Source organism: Schistosoma haematobium, chromosome 1 (genome assembly GCF_000699445.3).
Source record: "Schistosoma haematobium chromosome 1, whole genome shotgun sequence".
Classification (NCBI taxonomy): Eukaryota; Metazoa; Platyhelminthes; class Trematoda; order Strigeidida; family Schistosomatidae; genus Schistosoma; species Schistosoma haematobium.
Window position 1 is genome coordinate 16,493,111 of NC_067196.1, and position 23,286 is coordinate 16,516,396.

Sequence of the window (23,286 nt, forward strand, 5' to 3'; positions counted from 1 at the left end):
TCGAATCAGAACGTTTATTTCAGACATACTCTGTTTATATACTAATCAAACAAACCACATCGTACCATAAAATAGAAAACAACATTTGTACAATATTTGACAAGTGAAAAAAATATTGGCCAATAGGAAATGCCCATTTAAAGTCCAAGGACACCATTAGACTTAACATAATAATTATTGAATAATTGTACAATAAGAATATTTATAGAATATTAGTCTATTAACAGCCCTCGGAAGTCACCTGTAACTTAATCTTCACTGGGTTATAGCATATATGACATGACGACTCATTTGTTTATTGTGTAATAGGAGCATAGCTTTTCCTATCTACCTGAAGTGGTGAGATAACTGTTTAATTTTTCAACACAAAAGTTCTTCTGTAAATCAATAACATTTAAATATCACATCATGGCTGCGTATTTGTTTTCAGTTTTGATCACCTACCACTTATAGAAATTGTGAAATTTGGACTTGGATCTTCTTCACCTATTGTGCGTAGTTCAGCAATTGGATTAGCTGGTGCACTTCATGCTTGTTTACATTCGACTGTCAATATTCGTCCATTTTTCTCTTCTGAAAAGACAACAATATTACAACGTTTGGAAGCAGAATTTGCAAATATTGATGAAAAATATTCTGTTCCACTTTCGGATACTAAAAACAATAATTCAACATTCTCTGGATTACTACAAACTTTAACACCAGCTGCTATTGACGCATGGTCGATTAGAGAAAGAAGAATGACAGCTCTGATAGGATCAATTTCACCATCACAAAGACTTACTAATGCTGAAGGTGTTTTGGAATTTTCTGATTCAGATGAAAGTCCAGTTGCGGAACGAAGTTCAGTACCGTACAAGTAGGTTGTTTATACAACCATCGTTTTTACTGACATTGTATGCATACATAATTGTTGCATGTGCAATTTCAGATTAATAAAAATACCCTGGCTAATAATACTATTAGATTGTAATTAGAATACTGTATATGAATACACAATGTTTCTCAAATCAAAAGTAGTTATTAGATTTGGTGAACCCGTTAAGTAATAATCTACATTTTGAGAATATGTTTACTACTGACTTTTATTGTTTTTAAATACAACTATCACAGTTATTAAAACATTTTGGTGATTGATTATTGTTGTTGATCAGGGAGATTCAATTTAAATTCAGCTAGAAGTGTTCACTGTTTTCTGGCTTTTTAGTCTTCATTACATTATGTTATCTAATAACACTTCCCAAAAGTAATGCCTAAAACAAGCATGTAGCTGTACATATACAATTGATTAACTACTGAGTAGTGGTTAGTGCAATTTTTTGTCTAGTTTCTTAGTGGCAATCAAACACAATCAATAAAGTTGTAGTGCTTTCAGTAGTTTTAATAACTCAATATCATGTGCACTATGTTGTGATATCAGGTAGTTGGATGTAGTTGGCAGGAGATCCTAAATCTAGGTTTGCGTTTTCGGTACCCTTTAGTAAGGCGTACTTGGCATCTTCCGTGAACTGATGCTCCTTGGTGGATTCAAAACCGGGTTACCCAGCTTCAAAATCGGAGATGTTGAATTATTCCGCGAGTGACCTCTTGCAGAATTGAGATATTTACGATTAATAGATCACTGAGCTGTGGCCAATGTCATGTTTGTTTATTCATTTGTACATATTCAATAAAGAAAAGCTTGTAAGGAATTTTTGTTTTCTTTCACTCAAGGTTTTTTTTGCCCATTTTCTCTATTTAACCAATACTGCCGACCCTTTGATAACTGTAACATGGTTCCAGTTGTTTTTCTTTCTTCTTAAATTTTACCAGAAAAAAAATAGATTAAAAATGAACAGCCGCTTGAATCAATAGTTTATTTAATCATTAAAGATTGAAAACATGGGGGTAAAACGACACTAGTAGGTAGGCTTTAAATAACATAATGTATAACTTAACAACTGAGTATAGCCACTTGTCTGGGTTTATATTTCCTCATCGTCGGTATTAACGACTTCAATCGATTCATTACTAGGTTCAAATCTCATTGTAAGTAGCAACAGAAGGATAAAGTTTCTTCCAGCTGATAAGTCCCAAGTAAGGCGAAAAGCTTGTCATGAATCCCACTGCTGGTCGCAGTTCAACTAGGTGTAGATTCGTTAAACTAAGCTGTAAATCATGATATATGACACAACCCATCCGTACATTAGTTATTTTGTAGAGAATTGGAATTTATGATATTACTAACTGAAGATCGACTAACTTAAAGCATTAGGCATTGTAAAATGTGATCGATAGACGAACTCACCAATAATAAAGTGAAACGCCCACCACCACATTAACTCTCTTTGACCTTGTGCGACTGTATCTCTTTATTAACCAATCTCAGTTTGATGTTCATTGTAAAACAATATTTGCTTTGTTGACTCATTTTTCCTATTCTCTGGCTACTGTTCGGTATGTTATTTGTCTCTGTTTTTCCCTGTATTAATAGATCGTACTGTTTGTTTGTACACTAACGATGTTAATTTATGTTTTAGAAACAGATAAAGTTTATCTAGCCAAATAGCTTACTTGTTCTGACTTTGGCTAAACCAAGACTCTGTATTCGACAGTCTAGAGATTAGCTTAGAGTTGAATCTGTAGGAAATTGCTTCCTACAAAGTTTCGAACAGTAAATTCGATATACCTACTGAAATGACTTCCAATAAATACTACGATCTCGATGAGATTCCAGAGTTATCACCCCATCATTCGGGAGTTTATGACGAGGATCAACTTGAAAAGAACGAACTCAAAAACAATAGCATCATAGAACTAGAGTTAGCCAGGTTGCGCATAACCCAGTTAGAAAAGGAAATTGAACTAGAAAAGTTACGCTGCCAGAGGTGTGAAGGTTCCGGCCAATCAGTAAGCAACAGTGAGAATACAATATTAAAAAATCTGTATTTGCCAAAAAGAGAAGTAAGGTTTGATGGTACACCGACAAACTATTGGAACTTCATTAGAAATTTCGAAGAATGCATTGGGAGTGAGAAGATTGGATTTAGAGCTAAGCTAAATTACTTGATTCAATATTGTGACAGAGAAGCGAAAGCCGCTATCCTTCATTGTACTATACTAGAACCAGAGATAGGTTACCATCAAGCCCTAAAGCTTTTAGAGGAAATGGTTTGGCCAAAAACACGTCGTAGCACGCACGTTTATCGATAACTTGTTAAACTTTCCCAATATAAGAAGGAATCAACCAGATGAGTTGAGAAGACTATCTCGAGAAATGCAAGCATGTAGTTTGACTCTCGAACAGATGAATTACGTTTCTGATTTGAACTCTTTTAGAACTATTGAAACTATGGTTCTGAAATTACCAACGCACATTCAACAAGAGTGGCTAAAGGTAACCTATATGATTATCAGAGGAGGCCGAGAGCCTCTGTTCACCGATCTTGTTGAGTTCGTAAAGGAGCAAGCTGACATTGCTAATACTAGATATGGATTACTTGTCACTGGTGACCCTTCTAATCGCAACCAAAGACAATCCGTGGCTGATACTAAAAGACACTTTGATTCGGGATATAAAGCGAGAGTCTCGTTCGCTAACACGAGTGAGTCTGATGTCACTCCGTATGTAAGACCAAGGACTCTTGGGTTGTCATGTTTATTATGTACTGGAAACCACCCCTTAGATCAATGTGAAAGGTTTAGAGACAAGAATGTTGATGAAAGGATAGAATTCGCATCAAAGAAGAAGTTGTGTAATGTCTGTCCAAAAGCGAACCACATAGCAAGAAACTGTCGAGCACCGAGGTCATGTACCGTCGAAGGATGTGGTTGGAGGCATCGTACGTTGTTACATAGGCAGCGGGAAGAGCAAGGAGATAATAATAATAATAATAATAATAATAATAATAATAATAATAATGCACACATCAACACTCAGCTTTGTATGGAGGAAGTCGTTAAGTGTATACAGAGACCAGTGGCGTTTGCAGCAGTGCCTGTATGGATAAAAAATGGTGAGAAGATTATTCAGACTTGCGCCTTTCTAAATAGTGGGTCAGATACCTCTCTCATAGTTGATGACCTAGCTGATAAATTAGGCCTCGACGGGAAACCAAAAACCGTATCTTCAAAGACTCTTAGTAATGAATCGTCATTGTTATCCAAAGAGGTCGATGTAGAGTTGCACTCGATAGATTTTTCGTCGTCCGTTAAGGTCCAGAAAGTATTGACAGTCAAAAAATTACCGGCAGTTTACAGGACTGTGCCAACGGCGCAACAAATGGTATCCTGGTCCCATTTAAAAGACACAAGTTTCCCGAGAGTAGAGGATGAGAACGTCAAACTGTTGATCGGGTGCAACGCACCAGGTGTACACGAGATGAAAGAGATAAGAACTGGACCATCTGCTGTGAGGACCATATTGGGTTGGACACTGTTCAGCCCTTACGGAGAACCCCATGAAAGCAACCATGTACTGAATTGCTTCTCGTTTAACGAGAAATTAGAAGATAAGTTTGAACAATTGTATTCAACTGAATTCAAAGACCCGCTTGGTCGTACTTCATCGATCTCTGTGGAAGATCGTATGGCATTATCAGAATCTGCATATGGTGTTGCGGAGTATACTCGTTCCGAAAATGTCTCTCGTCAAGTTCATTGTTCCCTTTTATTAACTAAGTACAAGGTTGTTAAGCCGAAAACTGAAGCGCTATCTGCTAATAAACCCACATCAACTAAGGGTGCATCTGGTAGCTTCAAAGTAGCTGAAAAGAAAATTGTTGATGCCAAACCCAAGGTTACTAAACCGAAAACCAAAGTGCCTTCCGCTGTTAAACCAAAATCCACTCCGAGGAAGCCTAAAGAAAAGAAGGTTACTAAACCGAAAGTCAAGACTACGAAAAGGCCGAAGGCCACTGTAATGAAGAAGCAGGTAGCACATATTCGCCGTGGTATCGAGGATGGTGTTGAGAAAGGCGCCCTTGTACGAGTTGTGAACAAGAGTAAGGGTGCATCTGATAGTTTTATAGGAGCCAATGCTATTCTTAGGCAGATCATGTGTAGTTGGAACCAGAATAATACAGTAAATGCCCTTTTAGAGAGAGGTTGTGAATGGCGCTTCCGAGGGCTAGTCAACGAGGCACTGTATGGGGACGCATCATAAAGTCGATAAGAAGAATTCTGCGATCACTATTTTTTCAGAAGGTATTGATGGATGAGTCTTCGGGAGACTTAGTGTTAGTAAACAATGTTGGCTCACCGAGAAATCTATGGCCCAAAGCTGTTGTCGAACAAGTAAGCTATGACTCTGACGGACAAGTTCGTACGGCAAAATTGAGAACCGCAAACGAAGAAACTGTTCGGGACGTACGATTAGATATGCCTGATGTAAAGGTATGAATAGTTATTTAGGGAGCTGGACTTCAAATTTGTAAGCTAACAAAGCTACTGAATGAATTACACAGAGATGTTAGGTTATTTCAACTATGATCGCTATTGTTTTTATGCCTGGGCATTCATGTTGTTATTTCGTCTTCCCTATATGAATGTTGATACAGTTTCCATTAAATTTATTTATCAGAATCATTTCAACTTCTATCTAACGGAAAGTTTCTCAAAAATATCACATACAAGAACAGTGTAGGAAAACCCATTAATTATTGTTTTCAAACTATTAAAAACCATTATGAATCCTTTACAATGATGTATGGTATCGCTATTTGTTTGTAGATACTCTCAACTTAATCTGTGCTTTATTTTTAGGGATTACTGAAGAGCTTATTACGTGTAGAAAATTTCCGACACAACCGATAGTGATCATTTGTGGTCCCATTTATTTTCTAATTTTCTTTATTCAGGAAAGGCTTCATTGAAGCGGTAACAAGACAGCCTATGCAATTAGAAAACGTGCATTGTAATATTGCCAGTAAAACAACTTACATGACTAATTCCGATACTTTTGATACTATTTTCTTTGTTGAGTCTAACGATGAAACAGGTTTGTTACAAACTAAAGAAATACGCTTGGAAAATTTGAAAAAGGTCAGTTTAGTATATTTACTGAATTTTTCGTTAGTAGGGAAATTCGTTACGTTTAGTGATTAGATGCTTTTGTACAGATAATATAGTTCAATTTTGTTGTAAATTCAACCTAAGAAGATCACTAATTTATTGAATCCATTAGTGATGAGTCGGCTGTGGCCAACAATACTAGTACTCACTTAGTATGCTGATACCAATTGACCCACACAGTTTCTTTGTGCCTCCAGTTTACCCAATCAAGACACAAGAAAGCAAATAAGCTGATTTAACGCCTTTTATCATGACTCAAAAATACATGATGATATATATCATTTACAAGACTAAAACGCACTATTAATAGGAAATCATTATCTGTCAATAACTAGGTCATTTGTACAAAACTGAGTGACAAGTATATAATTAATTAACTGTAATTTGTGGACGGTATTAAGAGCATTATAAAAATACAAATGCTAGTGTAATTATTTTGAAATTTGCATGGTTCAAAATTTTACGATACGCCTATGACTTTCATACCATGAGAATATTTTAGTTATGTGTGGAGAAAATATAACTTCGTTAACAATCATAGTGTCCTATCTTTTTCCATCGCTCGACAGCCTACATTCTGTAGACGCTAAATGGTTTACACTGACTTGGGTTACCATCTAAGTTTAATGCATTTGTTGATCAACTTCATTTTGTTGAATTCAGTTTAGCAAAAAAATATTGGACTGAATATTTTGTAGCTATTATGAGTATATTTTCATCTTGTAAAAACTTATTTTTGTTTGTCTCGTTAGCACCAGGATATCAGTAAAGATAAGTTGCAATATCTATTTGATGAATCACATATTCATCCTAATCTAAAGAAACAGTTATTCTCCACGTCATATGAAGGTCGTCTGGAAGCACTTGATAGAATGATTTCTTCATTACATAGAAAAGATACCAGTGCAATGCCATCACCTTTAATCATCACATATGCTCATTTTGATTTAATTTTAATGTGGATTGAAGAATATTGTTTTGGATATTGGTTGAAAGGTGATTTTGAACAATCTGAATATCATAATTGTAAAGCTGTTTTAGCTCGTGGTGAGTCAGTTTTATATATTTGATTTTCATACTATGGAAATTTCTGCTATCTCTTCGCTAGATATTTATTTAAATGGTTTATAACATTGAATGTTTACGCTTATTTGTTGATATTTTTAACTATTCTCTGAAGAATTTCCCGTCTTATGTGATCTACTTTAATTATATGCTAAGGAGGATCTTTGCCACCGGAAAGTATAATCAACCACTCCGTGAACTATTTAAAACTAAATAGTTATCAGATCTATTACGCACTCTACTTGATTAACGCAGAATATGATATATAACTAGCGATACTTGAAAGTGTAGAACCCCACAGTCACAAATCAGAAGACAGAAGAAAACAGGAGAAGTGATTGTTGGGTAAGAATCAAAAATGTACAGAAAAACATGTGTATTTATAGTTATTAGCGTTGGTTATAACATCATTATGGTTCAGCCAATCCACAAGGAGGCAAGCTATGCTACCGTTCAATCATAGCATGCCACGTCAATATTCTAGAAAGCTCCATCAGGTTCTGATTAGGCGGAAACGCTTCGGCTCCTTTAAGGCCTCTGTAGGTCCCATCGTGTTTCTCGAAAGCCGTAGCAACAAAATCACAATTTGGAATTTGTTACATGGTGTACTCACTTAATGTATTTTCAACTAATATCTTAATCTTGTGCTTTCAAGGCAAACATCGAAAAACTAAGCTAATTCATTAGACCTTTATTATGACTTTTCTAACTTGAAGTGTTTCGCTTTACAGAAGGATGTCATCCATGAGAATCTATGCTCTTTCCCTATTTGATTGACTCATTCTAAAGATTACAGTTTGTCATTATAATTTTGAGAATTAATTCTTTTTGGATTCTTACTAATAAGTATCGGATTCGTATCAATCATAGTGGTTTGGACTGTTATCATTTTCTCGATAAATAATTTTAAAAGTAATCCGTGAACTTTCATGATAATAATAATAGTACTTTCTTTTTTCAATACCATATGTTTGAATACAGTAAGGAATGCTGAGCACGAAAATATTCAGTATTGCTACCAAATTCCCGTTTTATAAACATTCGACTTGTAAATGTTCAAGGAATATGCATAGGAATTCTTTTAGGTATTGATCAAAATCCACTCATATTCATTCGTAAATTCTTACAATCAGTCTTGTTCCAATTATATTATCGCCTAAGATATTTAACGTATGAATTCTAAATTAATCGTTTCTCGTTTCTCAATGGGACTGTGAGGTAATATATAAGAAATACCATTGTGAAACTACGTAAGCACTCGCGGCTAGCGGACATAATTTGTGAATTAAAATGTCAAGACATTCATTCACTGCGTAATCATTTTAGATTAAAGCGTTACAAGAATGTATTCTTTTACATATTCGTAATATTACAGATAGTGTGATTTTAAAATTTATTTACTGACTAGCATATTCTAAAGAATACTCATCATCATGAATTTTCTTTGTATGTATCATGTAGCCTTCGAGTATTTAACTGCTGTAATTTCGTTATTTGCTCAAAATGATTTGAGGTTAAGTGAACAAGAAGTAAATATTATTCTTATCCCATTATTAAATTGTCAACTTCAATCATTAACTGTACATAAAGATTCAGTTATTTATCGTGCTGCATCTGATTCAATACATCTTATACGTCAAGTTTATCCTCCTAGTTTATTGATGGACATGCTTGTTAAATATATGCATCAATGTAGTACTGCAAAAATGCGTCAGAGTAAGTTATGTCTTTTTTGTTTTGTTTTGTCTCTTTCGGTGACTATTATACCTATCCATCGTATTCTAAAATAGTATAAAACTGTGTAATAATATGCTTCTTTTGATAAGTCTTGCTACTTGAACGCTATATTCGGTTCCTAAGCTATTCTCGTAACCCCCAAGCTAGAACTACACAGCGAGCTGAACATGAGAGAAAAGGCGCAAGATATGCGAGAAGCACTTTATTCCAAAGGTTCGTTTTTGTACAGAAACTACAGGGTTTTTATAGTATTTTAGATGTCCTTGGGTTTCCCGAAAATTCTGGAATGCTACTAAACATAGCAGCAGTATAGTAATCAGGCAATCAGAAACCCTACATGTGACTTTTCACTTTCTTGATGTTTCTGACTAAACTTCAAGTGATTGCTGATTAAATAAAATGCTTTTTAGTGTTTCCCTGATCCTTTCCTGTCTTTTGCGGGAAGTTTCCTGGATCACCTCAACACTTTTGAAGTGAGACCAGACACGTATATGCATCGGTCCAAGTTGCCACACCTCATCAGCAAGACGAACACCGGATTCATAGAAGCAGTTAACTCAATGGTTTAATATATAAAAGAAGGATTTTATGTAAGGATATAGTACAGAACACGTTTATGTATTTCGCGTTGATGTTCACTTAATTCTTATTTTAAACCTTTCGTTTATATATTTTATACTAACCTCTCTGTCCACAAAACTCTTATTATCTTAGTCGATACTGACCACTACCAAATTTATTCGTGTTCTATGGTGTAACCGTTGACTTATCCCTTCTAAGACCTGGTTTACTCTAACTAGTATGAGTAACCTTGAGAACTATTTTCTAATCAGTGTATGATAATCTCCAATATGACTAGTCTAGTGTACATTCTTTAATAAATAAAACGAATTAAAATCAAAATTTAAGACACATTTCAAATAAGTCAGTCAGTCAGTCAGCTACAACGTAGGACCAGGCACATATATGCAGCGGTCCAAGTTGCCATACCTCATTAACACAACAAGATGGACACCGGATTCATAAAAATAGCTAATTCAGATGTGGTAATATATAAAAGAGAGATCGCAATAAGGATACAGTACAGGAAGAAAGAATTAGTTCGTAGAAAGAAAGATGTAAAGCGATTTTAATCTCTTAATTTAAGGGAAGACAGAGAGTGTATACACCGACGCCATTGTGATCGATTCTGAGCCATGTCACCAAGAGTCTCCAACCATTGGTTACGATAGTCACGCGGACCCCAACCAAGTAGTCTGCATCTACCAACATGGCTCAGACTACAAGTTAGTGACTTCAAGCACTGATGCCACATCTTGGTTTGGCCGCCCCTAACTTTCTTCCAACCATCTCCAACACCGGTTAGCATTGCACGTCGTGGTAATCGGTGTTTGGGCATGCGTAACACGTGGCCCAACCATCCCGATCGATAAATATTCACAACCTCATCAACTGATTTACCATCATTCCCTAATACCCTGTGTCTAACCTCACTATTACTTACCCGGTGATCCCAGCAGATGCCAGCAATATTTCTAAGGCATCTGTGGTCAAATACTAGTAGCTTACGAGTATCTTCTATTCTTAATGGCCATGTTTCGCTGCCGTAAATTAAAACAGAACGGACTGCCGCGCAGTATACTCGTCCTTTTATTGATAGACGGATATCTCGCCTTCGCCATAGGTGACATAAGTTGGCAAAAGCCGAACGAGCTTTCTGAATCCGTGCAGAGGCTTCGTCAGACACCAACCTATTAGGGCTGATCAGACTTCCAAGATAAGTGAAGTTGTCAACGCGTTCAACTACTTCAATCCCTATCTTTAGTTCAGGAGTTGACGCAGCCCAGTCCTGAAGCAATAACTTGCATTTAGAGGGGCGGAAGCGCATCCCAAACATCCTGACATTGTTGCTACCAAAAGACTGAATTTTGTCAGTGTCTCCATCAAACAGGACTATGTCATCTGCGTATTCTGAATCGATAGGTATAGCTTCTGATAGGAGATCAATACCCGAGAATTCAGTCGACGAGAATGTTATTTTCATCAATAGGTCTATGATGAAGTTAAACAAAAATGGAGAAAGTGGACAGCCTTGACGAACACCACTTGAGGTTGCAAAAGTAGATGACAGTTCGCCATAAGCCCTGACTCGACTAGTAGTGTTCGAGTAAAGAGCCTTTACTAGGTTTATGTACTTCTGAGGTACACCTTTCAATGACAGACACTGCCACAGAATCTCGCGGTCTACGGAGTCAAATGCTGCTTCCAAATCAAGAAAGACCACCATTGTCGGACGCCGATAAGTATGCCTATGTTCTAGAACCTGACGACTGGTGAATATGTGATCGATGCAGCCACAACCAGGTCTGAAGCCAGCTTGATTCTCTCGTGTTTGCAGTTCATGAGTCTTAGTTAGGCGTCTGATAATTATCGAGGCTAGTATTTTAGATACTATATTAGTTAAACTAATCCCTCTGTGGTTGTCACAGGATGATTTTAACCCTCTTTTATATATTGGGACGATAAGTGATTGTGACCAGTCAGATGGAATAACGTCTAACTCCCAGATCTTAGCTAAAATATTAGTCAACCTAATCGCTAAAATTGGACCACCATCCTTAAAGACCTCTGGAGTCAATCCATCTGGACCAGCTGCCCTTCCTCGTTTCAGATTAGCTATAGCCTTTTGAACTTCTGCTAGAGTTGGGGGACCTACTTCAATGTTCCATTCACACTGTCTGGGAATGGAGGGTAGTTGTAGAGTAGCTGAAGGCCAGTTGAACTGTTCTCTGAAATGTTTCGCCCATCGTTCTAAACGTCTGGACTGGGAGCAGATGAGGGTGTCGTCTTTTTCCGAAATAGTCTGACTCACACTTGACTTTTTAATTCCAGTTTCTTTTATTAGTCTGTAGAACTGTCTTGTGTTTCCTATAGTCGCCGCCTTTTCCATCTCTTTTGCTTTCGTTGCCCACCACTGCTCACGGTCGTTCCTTAGACTTCTGGTTAACCTAGATCTGATTTGTTGTCGCTCTTCATCGTGTTCAGAGCCTGATGGGATGAATTTATGAGAATCCATCAGTGCAATAGACCTTGAGGAAATCCATTGGTTCTTTGTAACCCTGTGGTTTAAATCACTGATAGATGTCACTACTGTTTCCACAGCTGTTTGTATAGCTTTCCAAGCAACATCTGGGTCAGCCTCGTTTTCAGAACTACCTAATTGTGATCTCAGTTGTTCCTGGAACCTACTTTTGGTTTTCTCGCTATTCGATTCAATTCTAATGGGTCTTTTTACTGTAGCTTTTTTGCGTCCAGTGAGGCGCAAGCAGATGCGTCCCCGTATTAGGGCGTGGTCGGAATCCAAGCAGGTACACCAGAATGAGCGACAATCTTCTACCGACCTTCTCCAACGATGACTGATGGCAATATGGTCTATTTGAGTCCATCGTTGGTTTGGTGTAGGGGGTCGCCATGTTAGACAATGTCTCTCCTTATGCTTAAAATTTGTGTTTGCTAAAAATAAACGATTGTCTGAGCACAGTTGCAGCAGACGATCACCATTATCTGTTCGTTGTGCCGGAATACTAAAATACCCACCTAAATGCCTTTCTGTTTTGTTTAAACTTCCTATCTGGGCATTAAAGTCACCTGCTACGAGTACTATGTCTGAGCGTTTAGCTTTCTGAAGAAGTTCAGATAGCTTTCTGTAAAATTCATCTTTCACTTCATCTGAGCTGAAATCGGTGGGAGCGTAGGCAGAAACGACAAAAAGGCAACGACGTGTGTCCCTATCCTTCTGAGTTCTTACAAAGCCGTTTAGCCGAACAGCACATAAATGACTGTTAACGGGGATCCACTCTAACAGTGCTTGTTCCGCCCTCATGCTTATTGCTATGCTTACTCCTGCCAGTCCACGTGAGCTGGCCGTCAGGTCACCAGATGCACGAAGGGTGTATCTCGTTGGCTCTCCGTTTTGCCAAGGTGGTATCAAGTGAATGACCACACTAGGATCCTGTATGCGTCTTTCAGAGACACAGCACACATCAATGGTACGAGATTCTAGGGTTCCAGCCAAGGAAGCCTGTTGACCGATTTTACATAGGGTGCGTACGTTGAAGGCTCCAATGTGTAGTTTGGAGCGAAGTTTCAGTAGACCTGGGACAGTGTTTTGAGCACTAGAATCGTTGGCTATGGTGACATTTGAGGAGGAAGCTGAAAAAGGAAATTTAGAGGTGAAAGTCGATGTAGGAGAAGTAATAGGAAGTGAAGACGGAGGTTGATTAGGAATACATTGGTCTTGAGTGCTGTTAGAGGTATGAGGGCGGTTATCACTTCCCGGTTGCCCACACCGTGGAAGGGTTGTTCTGGAGGTACCTGAAAAGGAAATTGGATTAGAGGTGGTCTTAGTGACCTGAGAGCGTGACCACAAGGGACAACTGCTTGTGGTCGGTTACACACGACCTCTTTGTGAGTAAGTTTCGTGTTAGCTCCGTACTTGTTGAGACCTTACCGCCGGAGACGGATATCCGTGGGATAAGGCGAGGTGTGCATTTTTAGGGTCGGCCTTTTCTAACCCGACCCCCCCTTGTGGGGAGGCAGCATCGCTGTCATATTGGTTGTCTGAAGGAAACACCCTACTGCTGTCACACCTCTGTACAGTCAGCAGTACGACTTCGCCTTCGGACCTTTGGTTTTGTTGCTTTTAGTCTTGCCGCTCTTCAACCGACCTGTCTGACATGGTAGGACCTTGAGGAACGATTGTTCCAGCCAGTATAGCTCGGTTGCTTCATGACGATAGGCAAGCCCGACCACCACGTCAAGGTAGCAACAACGGTCGGGATTTCAAATAAGTAGTTTTTCAAATCATTGTTTTGAAGTTGTGTGTTTATTTCTCAGTTTTATTTTTTAATCACTTGTCTTCTCATGTTAATCTTATTCAATGGAGGGGCTAATAATTGATTAGTAGTAGTGTTATCTTTATCAGTTTTAGTTAGACGTTTCATTATCCATATATATCGTAATTTAAGCCTATCTTAAACTCAGTCAGTCAGTCAGCTACAACGTAGGACCAGGCACATATATGCATCGGTCCAAGTTGCCATACCTCATTAACACAACAAGATGGACACCGGATTCATAAACTATCTTAAACTACCTAATCAATTTAGTGAGATTTGTTCCTGTTTCAATAACCTACTCTTTTTTTGTGGTTCTTAGCTATAAGATAACTTGAATTAGTTTCTGGTCCACTTCTGGATGGTGACATTTTCTGTGGATTATTGATAGTCTCTCGAATTACATAACTGTACTTATAATGGTTTATTATATTTTACCATCATAATATTTATAGAGTAGTTAATATAGTATTATTTTGTTTTAATTTTAGTTAATTATCGAATTTTTCTATAATCTATTCTGATTATATTTTATTAGATCGTTTGTATTACTTTTCTTTCAGTTTGCCTTGATGAATTACTTAGTCTTATACCGCGTTCCGGTGACCTAAAAGGATTTACTTCAGAACTTCATCTAAAACTAATTGCCCAGCAACTTGCTGACTCTGATTCTGGAGTGAAGAAATCTGCATTGAATTGTTTATGTGTAGCCTATAAGTTTTTAGGATCCTTATTTTGGCAGCATATTGGAAATGTAAGTTTTGTAAAACTTTTGGTGTATTTGTCGGTAATGATTTTTGTGTATACCATCTAAATTTCATCATCTTGGAATACAACTTGTATTGGTTTACTTACAGTTCACATGTTAGAATATAATGATAGGTATTGGTATGTTCTAATGTACGAAATTATGCGACTGCTACATCTTGGGTCACGAGTGTGAATCTTCTTCATCTACACCTATTTTTGAGCAGCTAGGTATTATCACCAGTCTTCATGCAACTGGTAAATAAAATAGTACTTGAACATTTATCTGATTGTTGGCTAGTATCGACATGTGCTATTCGTCGTTTCTATATTTTTATGGGACTCAAACTAGCTTACTGGGTTACTCACTAGAGATCCTACTCAGTGGGTGTGTAAGCAACCTGCGTGACACTCAGTATCAACAGTGCTTTCATCCTGTGACCAGGTTGCATTGTTGAATAAATTTATTGGTGGTTTCAGGCCTGGATATGAATGTATCTATCAAGCGTTTGCTCTTCATTAGGCATACCTACCAGTGCTCGTATACAGTTATAGTTCTTGATGTAGACGTAACATTCGATGGACTCGGTTTATCAAAAGATTTTGTTACAGTGTCTGAACTAGAAAGGCGTACTAAAGAAGTAATATGAACGAGAAAATATTCTTTAATTGAAGTATATGGATTTGATTTTACAATCTTAAATCACTATTTATTAATACCTAATTAACCGACTGAATTTTTTTAATTATTCCATATACTAATACTGTCAGTTTCCTGATCATTTTTGATTTTTACTCAACACGTCTTGCCATGAAGAACATGACAATAAGGTAATCGTTTTGAGCTATCTTCTAATTCATTTATCAATAACTACACCATATGCTGTTATGCTAATTTTTTTAGCTTCCAGAAAATGATAAAAAATTACTTGAACAATATCTGTCATCATCTAATACTGATCCAACTTTGACTGTCTCGAATAACTTTGATGAACTTTCAATGAAAACACCATTTGAATTTTTTATAACAAGAGATACTTCAGTAATAACTGCACCTTATACAGGAGAGTATAGTCGGTAAGTTTTCCATGGATGCTAATTGAACTTTAAATCAAAATAAAGAAAATTCCTCCTTACTTTTATTCAATGACTCAATTGGCTATTTTTAATTAACTGAGGTTTCTTAATATACATTCTTTTGGTTCTGTCTACTATTATAGTACAATTATTTTTAGTTTAGTTTGTATTAATTTTCATAATTATCTTACAGTTACGATGGTAAACAACCTGTGTTATCCATCTAATAGTAAACTGTGCATGTTTACTTTTTCACTTGTTTGTTTTTCTGAACATCTAACTAACCGAAGTTCAAGAAGAATAATCACAACTTGTTTATATACTCATCAAATCTCTTAAATATACCAATGCACACAAATTATGCATTTAGTCTGTCAGACTATAGTATAAGTTCAAAACTCATAACTCAAATAGTTATTTTAAAAAAGGATATGAAATATTTTTTTTTAATTAATTGATAGAATCACTAGTGTTACGTGTTTGTTCAAAAGTGTTCACTAGGATACCCTTTACCTAGATTTGTCGCGACTTGATCAGTAGAATTCAATCAGTACTAGGGACTAGACAAACATGACATTGACAACTGTTCAGTGATCAGTGTGATATAGTCACTTCTCAATTTCGAATTATATTCAAATAAATAAATAGAAGCATATGTCATTGGCTAGTAATAATTTTATGGCTTCTTACGGACCACTACTAAACATTCTAAGTATAAGATTTTTATCAATTTAAGCAATAGCGATACAATGTATTTTCAAGAAATGAAGAAGTGCTTTATTGGTGATTCATTGAATTTTTAGTTTTGAATCCAATTAATTGTACTTACCTACATTATTTTATACGCAATTTTGAGTTGAAGTCATTTCATCTATCAGGCTTAGATGTTAACTAAATGATCTATGAACTTTTGTCAGAAATTTCTAGAATTATATCGGAAATACAGATAGATATTAACTTTTGGATATGAAATTCTCATAATTTATGACATGTACATTGTGGATAACAAAAGAATTTGGTCAATAATTGCATAGGCAATCAGTTAATTTTAATATTAAAGTACGATTTAAATTGAAATAAGGTTATTTTTTAAAGATATATATAAACGGCACCCAACCACATAGTCGGTTTCTGTACGAATTCATTAGTAACAGATAGCATTCAGTAAACTAAGGAGTTTGTATGATTTATACATCTTTTGATTTCTTTCGTATCTTTGGATAATAAAAGAAGAAACTTAAAACTCAGTTTTAAACTTCGTACTATTTTACGGATGTATTTCCTAACGTGTAACCGGTGTACTAAACTTTAATGATAAACTATATCGTTTTCACTTAGGATTTTTTTTATCATTATGTGGTCAATATTTACTTGCAATCAAAATCAACTAAGGATTTATGAATAAATTTTATTTGCTAACTCATTATTTTTCGCTGTTATTTCTTACTCTCTTTTAATAACACAATCATTGTTTGCTAATTGTATATTTGATTTGTTATTATTATTGTCATTATCATCTTAAATGTATGTTTTAGTACTAAACGACCTAAAAGCCCACCACCTCTCCACTTGTCTCCAGCTGCCCCTTCTCTTTTATTACCACTAATTACTGCACGTGATAATCCATCTTTAAGTGAATCAGACAGAATAGCAGCTTCAAGTCAACTTACCGCAGCTTTATCTTGTTTAGTTGATCAGTTAGGAGGATTTGTATCTGATGATGAAGTCCAAGATGAGAATCGTGCACCGTCAACTGAAAACTGCCACCAGGTCTACACTGATGAAAATGATGATGACCGATCAGGTTTCAATAACATCGTCCATGGAGCTCTTATCGACTTAGAAGTATTAATTCAAGGCAAATTTTATTTTATATTCTGTTTACTCTTGTCTTAATATTATTTTATTTCACTGAAATCATGAACCTATCTTAGTCAAATCATCATTCAAAACCTGGAAACACTGAGCGGTCGTTTCTTCCTAGTATGGCACTGACTATTATTTCATTTTTGGTCATATACAATGACGGTTTTGATTAGGTTGATATAAATGTAGCAATCGAACTATTGGGTTTTGATATGACCTTGAATCGCTATGCTTATATTAATAATATAGATGACCGGACAAAGTGACTTGATATGCTAACACTTATTAACACACCCAGAGTCCTTGTCTCCAAACATCATTGAAACACGTCAATAAAACTGATAAGTCTTCCAACTGGACGCTTGAATCGATTTCCTAAGCTCTTATAATAACCTCAGACTAAATCTACACGACAAATTGAATACGAGAGAAAAGGCACGAATTGTGAAAAGAACGCTTTACTCCAAGTTTAGTTTATGTATAGAAAATTGGGGGTATTTATAGTATTTCAGATGGTTTTAGGCTTCTGAAAGTTTCTCGAACCATACTAAACATAGTAACAAGATAAGTAATCATCCAGTCAGAAATGTGACGTGTGGCTCTATTTGCAGGTGTTTATGAGACGCTCCTATCCAACGCTGACTGTTTCCCAGCGTTTCCAGAGCCCCTCTTAACTTTTTCAAGTACCTTGGATCTCCCCAACAAAACATCCTATGTGACTTTTGTTCATCTGACTCAAGAACTCACAAGGTTATATTGCATGAATTACAAGACCGTGACGCGTCGTAGATAAGAAATTGAAATAGATGTCTAATTAGGACATTTAACTTTACAAAGTCTGAAGTGCAGTTTTTTAACCAGTTAATTGGAGACCTACAATTATGCAAAAACACGAATCTCATAAATACACATTTAAGTTGTAAATACCGACATTAAAACTCTCTTCCAAAGTTTATCATTCTCATTAATTCGTTCATTTAAACCATTTTACTACGGATACCTAGTTAGCTATATATTCTTTTTCTTGTCCAGCGAAATTGAACTGTAGAATACTCATTGTTTTCATTAGATTAGTTTACTGAACTTCATAAATCATATATCTAGATGGACAATGGGTTAATACAATTAATCTTTATTTTAACGTTGGTTTAGATTATTTATATATGAGTAACATTTTTGTTCCATTAACGCAGTTCAGTCGTACTTGATGAGAATTGTTCATTCACTTAGGATTCAAAAATTTAGTACTGAAGTTCTTGAAAAGTTTGGTTTTAAGTTGAATGAGTACATGTATCTCCCCTCTAGTTGCGAAGTTACACTAAAATTGTGTAGTAACTAGTTTAGTACAACTATAGTTTGCATTCTTTGAAAGTGATTTTTTTTTAATTTCTGTCATGCAAATTTAGATCCTCGAACATGTGATCTACTTCCACCTTTTATGCCTCAGATTATTACTCAGTTGACGTTACTTTGTAATCGTTTGTACAAAAGTGAATCTAACGCAGGTCAAGCGATTTTCATGCAATGTCTAGGCGATGTATTAATATGTGTGAGTTATTTTTGGAAATTTATTTCTCTTGTATACCATTTGTATACTTTATCATTATTACATTTCACTTTCATCGTAAATATTTGTTATGAAATTACCCTAAAATGTAGTTGCTATAATGAAACGCTTGTCAATAATTTACATAGTTTTTGCTCAACCATTATTTTATAGCTTCACAATTCATTTGCATGGTTGAGTCTTGGTATCGTGCAGTTTAATAATAAACATCATGTTAGATTAACCGAGATAACATACCCAAGGTCACATAAAGTCGACAAACTATCTTGACTTGCTAAAAATATTTACATATGTATACACGTTTAGTAAATGGTTCTATAATAAATTATGATTTGCTAAAGCTGACATTTAACTTTATGAACTCAAAAACAACAGCCAATTCTCGATATAGGCAAACACAAAAATGACCGGTTCAATATGGTCGGATAAAAAATATATCGCCTATTAAGCGAGTAAGAACTGTTTAGTATAAATCTACAAATCAGTTTATCTAAGATAGAAAGCTTTGGCTTTTTAAGCTTCTCCCCTCAAAAAATTATCTCTTTTTTGTTACTTTTTTGAACTGCTAGCTGATATTCGCTTTCAAAATTTTCATCTTTTTTAATCGTTAACTTTTATTTAATTACTTTCATTGATTAGATTTTTACACGGCCTTTCTTATTTCGTGAGGTTAAGGCTGACAATTTAAAATATTTATTGGGTGGTCTAATACAACTTGCTGAACGATTACAATTAAATCGTAACACTCCTTCATTGTTAACGAATCCTCGTATTATAACCGTAATGATATTAGTTCGATATATTTATACTGCTGTTGACCCTTCTATTGGATTGAGGTTAGTTTTTTTTGCAACATAATTTTTTTTACGTTTTGCATCTAAACCGACGTAAATCATCTTTGTCTGCTGCCAACTATTATATCAACCTGAGTTTAAACTGTCAAATGCTTTTGCGTCAAACTTATACTTTTGATTAATGAAATTCGATAAGTTGTCTCTTAAATTGTTTGAGTTATTGTTGAAAAGTGCTTATCAGACAAAACTCAAGCCTAGTAAACTATTCATTGTAAAAGTGTATTGTCTACGATTTCCTTTGTTCTATCACTATTTAAAAGTAATCTGTCTATTTTCTAACACATTCATATAATCTAATTATAAAACTTTTTTTGTGATATGAATTATACAAAAACAAATGAGTTTTATATTACTTTCGTAATTTCTTTTTTTTCTCTGTCAGTGTTCTTTTACGTCTGGTTCATATTTGTTGTTTTGGTTGTGATATATTATGCCATCGGATCAAATCTGAAGGTCAGGATAGTCATCCCTCTGATCCTATACACAGTTTGGATGAACCTTTCTCTTTAGATATGAAGTCGATTTCTTTCGCCAAAGTTGCATATCTTTCACTTGCTCAACTTTCTTGTCGAAGTTCCGAAATTAGAAATTATAGTAAGTAACTTAATCATTTGTTGTTGCTTATTTGATTCGTAATAATTGTCTGATATAAATAAGTTTCTGTATACATGACCTATTTTATCCACTCTTAATCCTAAAATGATTTTGTCATTGCAAAACCTCTTTGAATTAATACTTATTATTGTTCAGGTCTTGATTTTAACCAGGATTAGTGAGCTTGAACTCTACATTTGTTGCAAACAGGATATTATCTTCCATCCTGTAAAAACCACATATTTTGCCTGATTTGCTAAACTTTTACAAATGAATTAACCAACTTATCAACTACAAGATATATTTGTATTCAAAATGTCCTGAAAAGATATAAATAAGTTCTGGCTGATTTGTCAGCTATATCCCTGTTCCTTTACAATCTGAGTTTTAGTAAATTTATGTGTAGATTTTCACAAGTAAATTGTCTTTTGATTAGCGGTAATAGTCTAGTGCTATTATGATTTATGAAATTGGCTACATCTGAATCCATGTGGTTCGGTCGTGGTTGTACTTTGTTAACAAAAAAGAACGAAATATGCCTGTCCGGTGTTCCATAGTTTTTTTCATCTGATATGTCGATTCGTAATAAAAATAACCATCAAAATCTTCACAAAACTTTAAAATTCAATGTACTAGAATACACCGACTATTTACTGAGTAGTGATCAATATCATGTTTGCCTAGTCCTTAGTTCTGATATTCTATCAATCAAATTTCAATGCATCTGTTAGTCTGTGATTCAACATCGCATGTTCTACGTTTCAAGGTTAGTTGATGGAAATCCTGGGTCTGGATAGTGTAACTATATCGGTCCTACAGGAGCTCAGTCGTTTTTTAAATTGTCCAGTGGTAACATCAACTGTGAAACTGGACGAATCGGTTTCGAATCCTCCTGAGAGTTTCTATCCTCTCACGATCTTAGGTACACCTTGATAACGAGTTTCAACTAGCATTAGACCTAGGTTAAGCAGGATTTTTTATCGAATACTTCCAGGTATCATCTAACATCAAAGTAATAATAGAATTACACACTTTTCCATATTGTTCTTATTTTAATAATTTCAGTAAATAAAATTGATTGGGGTTTAATCCTCCCTTTTTTGGAACCATTTCTTCCTGATTCGTCTGGTGTAACAAAATCGGTAAAAAGTAAAAATTATCAATCTGTTCGTATGGAAATTTTACAGGAAACTGTAAAAGTTATTCAATGTATGCTTATTGAAATTTACGGTTGTATTGGTTCAAAATTTATAGAGGAAGTTGAAAAATATAGAGATCAGGTAAAACTATTCAGTCTAGTTCTACTGAATTATTTATCACCAAAATTTCTGTTTACTGTCTATGAATATTTTCTTACGTTATTTCTAAATTGTTTTCTTATTACATTATTTATTTTTTGTCAAATATAGTTTCACGGGAAATATGAGAGATATATTGTAAATTAATATTTCTTCCTGTATCCTCTGGACGCAAATAGCCTATAGATTAGCTCTAACATCCTGAATTTACTTTCATTTAACTAACTAATGAGTTTATCATAAAATTGTCATCAATAATATTGGTTTATGACTAAACTTTTGCAGGAAAAAACTTAGTATCATGTTAATATTATTTAATTTAAAAATGTATAGAACTACGTGAGAGCAAGTATTTGTAAACTGAAAGTCCTCATTATCTAAGTCTATTATTTATTTTCATTGTGGTCATTTATTCCTTTTGCACACTTGTTTCCTTTTCATGACTTGAAAAGAATAAGGGCAATATTTAATCACAGTAGCTTAAATTCATTTTATTATGGTAGATTACTGTCAGTTGCTTAACATCTGTAATGTTAAAAGCAATGTATATTACATTCATCGGAACAGCATATCTGAGGTCGATTAAAGTCATAAGACTGCCTTAGTTTCTTGAAATATTTGTATATAAACAATAGATAGCTCTATAATACGTGGTGATTAACTTCTTTTAATCTATGCCTAAACCAGCGAATATTTGTCAGGGTAAATGGTTATGCACACGAAGCACATCTAACCGCTTCAGTCGATAAAGCTTCACAACCTCATCAACATATTTGCTACCTATGCCAAGTATCATATGTCTAACCTCAACTTCGCTCAATTGATAGTTTCATGAGACGCAAGTAGTACTAGCCTACATTTGTCTTCTGTTTTTAAGTGCCATGTTATACAGCTATAAGGCAACACAAGACGGGTTGCTGCGCAATATACATATCATTGGGCTGCCAGACGAAAATCTCGCTTAATCTACGACTGATGTAAATTGGTAAAGACTAACCAAACTTGCTAAATTGTTACTGAGATTTCTTCAGACACCAGCCCACTAGATCTAGTGACACTTCCGAGGTAAATGAGATAGTCGATACACTCAACTGTTTCATCCTCCATCATTACTTTAGGCGTTGACGCAAACGATTCCTAAAGTAAAATTTTACATTTAGATGCAGAGAAGAGCATCTCATATATGCTTGCTATTCAAGCATCATTTTAAATTTTTAGAAATCTAACTGAATTTTTAATAGTGAGTAATAATTCATGTGAGATTTCTTCTTGATATATAAATAATCATTTTGCATATTTATCTTCTTTTCAGTGTTCATCATTACTACATATTGTATACACATTAAAATCTATTATGCACGATGCACCTTATCCACATTGTCGTATCAGATCAGGTATATTTACTCTTTTAGTTATATACACCAAAAAAATATATATATCATTAATTCGAAACTGTCAATCTGTATATTAATTCATTTAACATATCTTTAAGTATACGATTGTTATTGGTTAGAAACGTAGAGGTTAATTCAATT

At 35.1% G+C, this 23,286-nt stretch overlaps 1 protein-coding gene across 1 annotated transcript in view; it reads left to right on the forward strand.

Moving 5' to 3' along the window:
- The window catches only part of MS3_00010065 (uncharacterized protein), a gene marked incomplete at both ends in the record, with an annotated part of 39,382 nt that overhangs the window by 14,063 nt on the left and 2,033 nt on the right, over positions 1-23,286 (forward strand). Inside the window, 12 exons of the mRNA XM_051218398.1 lie at positions 431-859; positions 5,838-6,021; positions 6,804-7,098; positions 8,578-8,832; positions 14,312-14,502; positions 15,400-15,572; positions 17,108-17,430; positions 18,845-18,987; positions 19,645-19,841; positions 20,242-20,453; positions 21,519-21,733; positions 23,064-23,145. Of these exons, the coding sequence (XP_051073263.1) occupies positions 431-859; positions 5,838-6,021; positions 6,804-7,098; positions 8,578-8,832; positions 14,312-14,502; positions 15,400-15,572; positions 17,108-17,430; positions 18,845-18,987; positions 19,645-19,841; positions 20,242-20,453; positions 21,519-21,733; positions 23,064-23,145 (2,699 nt within the window). The remainder of the gene's footprint in view (positions 1-430; positions 860-5,837; positions 6,022-6,803; positions 7,099-8,577; positions 8,833-14,311; positions 14,503-15,399; positions 15,573-17,107; positions 17,431-18,844; positions 18,988-19,644; positions 19,842-20,241; positions 20,454-21,518; positions 21,734-23,063; positions 23,146-23,286) is intronic.